Source organism: Tenrec ecaudatus, chromosome 1, assembly GCF_050624435.1.
Source record: "Tenrec ecaudatus isolate mTenEca1 chromosome 1, mTenEca1.hap1, whole genome shotgun sequence".
Taxonomy (NCBI): Eukaryota; Metazoa; Chordata; class Mammalia; order Afrosoricida; family Tenrecidae; genus Tenrec; species Tenrec ecaudatus.
This window is the reverse complement of record NC_134530.1, coordinates 185,136,958-185,142,957: the sequence shown is the minus strand read 5'-3', so window position 1 is coordinate 185,142,957 and position 6,000 is coordinate 185,136,958. Positions and strand designations below refer to the sequence as shown.

The 6,000-nt window shown below is 46.5% G+C and overlaps 1 protein-coding gene across 1 annotated transcript in view; it reads right to left on the bottom strand.

Moving 5' to 3' along the window:
• Positions 1-1,109: 1,109 nt before the first annotated feature.
• The window catches only part of C1H1orf105 (chromosome 1 C1orf105 homolog), a 45,770-nt gene continuing 40,879 nt past the window's right edge, over positions 1,110-6,000 (bottom strand). The window contains exons 6-7 of the mRNA XM_075541100.1: positions 4,554-4,621; positions 1,110-1,451 (exon numbers count right to left, since the gene is read on the bottom strand). Coding sequence (XP_075397215.1) covers positions 1,306-1,451; positions 4,554-4,621 — 214 coding nt within the window. The 3' untranslated portion in view covers positions 1,110-1,305. The remainder of the gene's footprint in view (positions 1,452-4,553; positions 4,622-6,000) is intronic.

Genomic DNA, 6,000 nt, shown 5'->3' with positions numbered 1-6,000 from the left:
GAGTAGCTTGTGGCTTTGAACTGCCACCTTTCTGGTTGGCGACCAAGTGCTTAACCACCATGCCAAGGCTCCTTTCTAGCTCATAAGCTGTACAACCCTCAGATTACTTCAAGAGCATCAGGGAGTTGTTTTTGAGGCATGCATTCCCCATTAACAGGATAGGTACCCACATCCTCTCGCGGGATCTATTAATTTACGAAAATCACAAGAGGCAAACTCTGTTGCCTGTGGCACGTCTATTTTGATAGCTAGGTGACAGGGGTCAGAATCAAAGCACGCGGCCTCGCCATCCGAAGAAGTGCGCACTGCGTCTGGGGCCCTTGAACTGTAAGAAGTCAGGGGTCATGTGACACTCATTTCAGCACCAGTGCTTTTTGTTCTTTGGTCTTTTGGGTTTAGAATTCTGAAGTTCATTCTTTAAACAGACTCAGCGTAGAGGCCCATTCTCAATGATTGGGCCAGTGTCCATTCAGTCATGATCCTGGGATTCTGCAAGGCCACGGCCTCTCAAAGAATGGAAGAGTCTTTTACATAGGAGCCTTCCCGCAGCTAGGCATGGAGCATATATACCCATATAGATAACGTCTGTGAGTCTAGAGTGTTCCATTGACTTGCCTGGACCGGGGCCAGAGGTGGAGACCTACATCCTCAGACCCAAGCAATCAACCTACAAAATGCAGGCACTTGGTGTTGATTGAGTAAGCTATGATTAGCTAACGATCTGACATATGTGAGGCCAGAAGGCCGTGACCAGGGAGGGCAGGGCAACGCACAGTTCATGTCTTCCAGGGTTGCAACAACTGATCCCTTGCCATTTTCCAGTTGTGCATCCTGTTATCATGTGTGGTTGACCAACATGAAGGGACAGAGATAGCACAGAAAGGTGCTCTCCACTCACTTCTCCTTTCTTCGCAGGCGAAGTTCACATGGATCCCCTGGGGCTGTTTCTAGTTCCCTACCCTGAAGGAAGGAAGAGCTGAAATAACTTTCATAGAAAATTTATGTCTTCGAAACAGAAGAATCGTGTCTATTATAAGACCAAGATGACATTCTAACAAAATAAAATGAGATCCACTTACATGGTTCTAGTTTAATGGATAAGTTTTATAATCATGTAAATGGAGGTATGTCTTTGGGAGAAGTGGGGAGGACATAGTAGCCAGAGCCAGAATACCAGCAACTCTTAGGAAGGCATGACCGAGTTATGTTATTGGAAAGTATGAGGCAAGAGCCTCCATGTCAGAGAAGAGCTTGGCGAGGCGGTGTTCTCTCTGCTTGTCTCCCATAGAGATGAGCTGAGCCCACTCAGCGTCTCGCTGTCTTGCAGGCTGGCTGCTTCCTGGACAAGGAAGAGGGCTGTCGCTCCTGCAGAGTTTTGTAGGCATCTGAGAGCAGATCCTGGAAGACAGCGCTCCGGGGACCCATAATGGGCAGTCTGTAGTGAATGCTCTCTGGAGGGCATGCAAGAAGAAAGAAAGACAAAGGCTGCTTAAGCTCCAGCTGCTGAGAAACTCAAAATAAAAACAATTGTGAAGCAGATTCAAAAGTCACAGGAGAATTCTTTGAATCGAACCACCCTATTGCCCGCAACAGTTAAGTCTCAGAAAGAAGCCAGAAAGGAGCATCTAGAAGCATAAAACTTCTAAGAACCATTCATTACCAATTAAATGAAAAGGAAGCTAAAATTTATCTAGGGTTGTCATGTGAGTCAAAGAGAAGAGAGGATTTAATTCTCAGGGATCACATTTATGGTTCTGCCCTTAAAAACAACAACAACATAATTTTAGAAAGTAGGGAGAAAATTGTTGCATTTCACAGGGAACCGTCAGTTTATGGAACATTTATGCAAATATGAGACTATTTACAAAACGGTGGTTAATCCTCAGCTTTTCAGGGAGACACATCATTTGAAGGAGCGTTAACTGGGTACATGAAATAATACCTTTCCCTTGGGAGCCTCTGAATAATTCATGGAAAGAAAGCCCTGCATTCTTAGGAACAAGCTCCTCAGTTCGGCTGAGAGCTTAGAGATGTTATAGAACCCCACAAAGCCAGGATCCAGTTGCATCTCATCACTGTAATGAGGATGAAACGAGGTCCTGGGTCACAGGCACCGAGGGACCGAGGGCCAGAAGGACCCAGATGTTTTAATCCTAACCTAGGACTCTCTGCACCACGTCACACCACTGTGCCAGGCGGCTGTTACACGCCAGTCGGGTGGTTAGTGTCTATAGCAATGCTCATGAAGGCCAAATGCCATGGGATGCTTGGATCATGGCAAAGATCAATGAAACCAGAAGGAATCTCTCTCACTGGTGGAGACAGGCCCTTTTCATTCACTTGATTCTATAATACAAGGATTTTTGTAATACATAAGGTTCCGCTGGATCCAGAAAAAAGGCTAGACATCACTGCTGTGACCAACAGAATGAGTTTTCGACAGCCATTGGCAGTGACCGTTGCTGCGATGAGTCAGCCCTGTGGTATTTGCAGCTGGTCCACAGACAACACAGCGCAGGTGGGTGGTGGCTTCAGCAACAAGCAGCAGGTACTGCAGCATGAGCTTGCCTCCACGCTATACGCCATGGAAGCGGGGACAGTGTCAGCAGGTTTTGTGGGTCAAGCAAAGATGAAGGCGGAGTGTCTTAGACACTCAAAAGATGAGCGTCTCGGAGGGACGAAATGGCTCCCTGGATTTACCGGTGAGATCGGAGGCCCAAGGAGTTTAAACACTTTGGCCAACCTCATACAGCAGGGCTAGGGTCTCATTCAAGGATTCTTTGCTCCTGGACTAGTGCTTTCCCCACGAGCTCAGAAAACAACACAAAACCAAGGCTCGGCTCAGAAAGGTCCCATGCGGAACTGATCACACATGTGCTAAATGTCAGCTCCCAGTCAGCTCCACAACCGCTCGCCCTGCAACCTCCCCTCCAATCTGGCTGTCCTAGGTGGGACTGTGTGGCAACAACAAGGGCTGTGCAGGAAGAGAACCCGCCGTTCTTGTGCATCCAAGTGTAGCTCTTTCATTGCTAATTGAAGCACACTGCTGGGGCCGATGAACGTCATCTTGTTACAGGGTTGGGAAATAATGATTCTTGAAGGATATGTGGATGTGCATGTGGGTATATGTGGCAGGGATGGGGGCTGCTTCGTCCTTTTGAGGGGACCGGCCTGAGAAAGCCCAGCTCCAAGGGAGTCAGAATGAAAATGTGGTGAGTACAGAAAATCCTCGAAGGAACTGCCCATGCCTGGCACCCTGCATCCGCTTGGCTTCACGAGAATGAGCTGGCCAGAGACCAGAGTACAGCAGGGTGCGGACCTTTCTTTAGGGGGGATGCTCTTAGCTCTAGGATAGTCTGTCCACTGTGGCAGATTGAGAGGCAAGGAGGAGGCCGGTTTTTAATACATCAGAAGGGACCCATAGGACAGACAAGCCTTTCACTCTGCTATCGTGCTATCTCCAAGTCTCAGTTCTTAACCTGATTTCTGGTTCCACCTTTTGGCATTTCCAAGCACCAAACTTCATCTAGCCTAAACTTTCCTTTCTTAATGCCTTCTCTGCTCAGTTCTGGAGCTAACTCCTCTGTAACCTGCTGGGATAGAGAATATAATTTCCCATCTTGAAATTCCTTATTGTGTGTATCAAATGAAGGAAACACTTCAGAGAGCTTCAGTTGATATGGGAGCAAATGAGAAAACTGATAAAGTCACTCAGGAGACAGGCTATATAGCCTGAAATGTTCAAATTGCGTCACCTCAAAAAGTGGCCCCCTCCCAACTTCCAAGCTAGCTTCTCTGAAGGGTGAGACTTAGGTCAATGGTGAAGCTGGGGACAGAGCCTGGATCCTTTTTTCTATGATCATCTAGCAAAGCTCAGCATAGCGCTGTTGGCTGCTGGACAAAGGCAGCTAGTTTAGGGGCAGAGGAGCCCTTGTGGCAGACTGATCATTGTGCTGAGCTGCTAACAGTCCACAAGGTCAACAGTTAGACAGCATCAACTGCATTGCGGGTGAGAAGATGAGGCTTTCTACTCCGTGAACAGTTACATTCTTAGATACGCACCGGGGCAGTTCTACCCAGAGTCCACTCAATAGCAGTGAGTTTTGTTTTTAGTTTCTTTTCTTTTTTTCACCTGGGGCGGTGGGGGTTGAGGGGGTGAGGCTCAAAGCTCTAGAGAGTCAATTCCAGGTGTGTGAGGATATAGCTTTAATTGATACCAGCAGGGTCACCTGGGGGGATATTTCTCTGATTTGAATCAGATATCTATGGGAATGCCTCAGCAAGTAGATCATGGGGCTCTTTACAGGAGCGGGGCAGAGCCCTGTGGCATGGGATGGGCTTGGACAGGAGCACAGTCGGGGGAGGAGGCTAAGGGAACAGAGGGGGCTGGAGAGCACAGAAGGCGGAAGACCCATCAGCACACGACAAAGAGCAACACGCAAAGAAATAAGGAACAGGAATGTGTTCGGTCAACTCAGAAAGCATTCCAGGGACTTAACCTTTTCATTCTACCACCCAGTCTTACACTAAAAATACTCTGAAAGAAGGCAGACCTGTCCTGATGTCGTCCTGGGGCGGTTTGGGTTCATTCTCGGCACTCGGTGGGTGATGACCCATCATCCTGATTGGGAGAAGCAAGAGCACACATTAGATAATTGGTGGACGGGGCGGAGCCTCTAGCTATTTGCAAACCCAGAGGGTCCCTTGAATTCTGTGCTGGTTAACCTGGTGACCAGGCCGCCTTGCAGCACGGAGATACTGGGCGACCACGTGGAAGCTATTTCACTTAAGGCATATTTGTACATTTCATTCGAGAAAACCTTCATTTAAAAAAAGGGTTTTATTCCACTGTCATGCCCAGAAAACAGGAGAGGTTAAGTAGAGAATCCTCCAGTTTCTGAAAAAGCAGCTACGCTTCCAGAGCAGAAATCAGCCCTTCAAGGGCAAAACTGAGAGAACACTTTGAATAGAAGCTTTCCATTTTTGAGAAAAACATCTTGCTTACATCCAATTTCTCCTGATCTTTTTCTTTTTTTACATTTTATTAGGGGCTCATACAACTCTTATCACAATTCATACATATACATACATCAATTGTATAAAGCACTTCCATACATTCTTTGCCCTAGTCATTTTTCTCCTGATCTTTAAGGCTCTGTATGAGACCCAAAGATTCCTACAGGTGTTAAAATGGCTGAATTTCTTTTTTTTTTTTTTAACAATTTATTAGGGGCTCATACAACTCTTATCACAGTCCATACATATACATACATCAATTGTATAAAGCACATCTGTACATTCTTTGATGGCTGAATTTCTTTAAACACACACACACACACACACACACACACACACACACATGAAACCTGACAAATCTATTCACTTGGATGGTCTAAGGCTCGACACTCCTTTCCCGGTTTTATTCTCATAAAGATCTTCCAAGGTTATTTTTGTTTGGCTACAGAATAAGAGTCAAGTTAGTGCAGCGAGTCCACTTTGTGCAGTTGCCATTCGTGTGGCCCTTGTGATGGAGAAGACCAAAATCCCTTCTAGTATCTGCTTTGGGGACTGATGGTATTTGCAGGGCTGACCAACTTCAGATTCTTTCTGCAGTGAATTCAGAAAGTCTTCCGTCCCCCTCTCTGCCCCATCCCTCCTCCCTTTCCTGTTCTCCTCCCTCCCTCCTTCCATCTGACAATTTTAATTTCTGTCACGGTTATGGCACAGTCACTTTTAAAAATTGTGTGATTGAAGTAAGGACAAGCCCACCTGCCTGGGCAGGCAGTGACACTAAAACATTCGGGGAGCAGTTTTCTAAGTTCTAGAAGCAGACCCCTTATTTTGTAGTCATCCTCCACATGTTTCAGCAAGACATGGTGTGTTTTCCTTCAGCACACAGCAACAACAACAAAGACACATCTGGTTGGTATTGATGTGAGTTTGGGACTGTTTCAACCCCTGGTCTGAGTTTTAAAGGATTAAGAACGATGTCATGTTTAA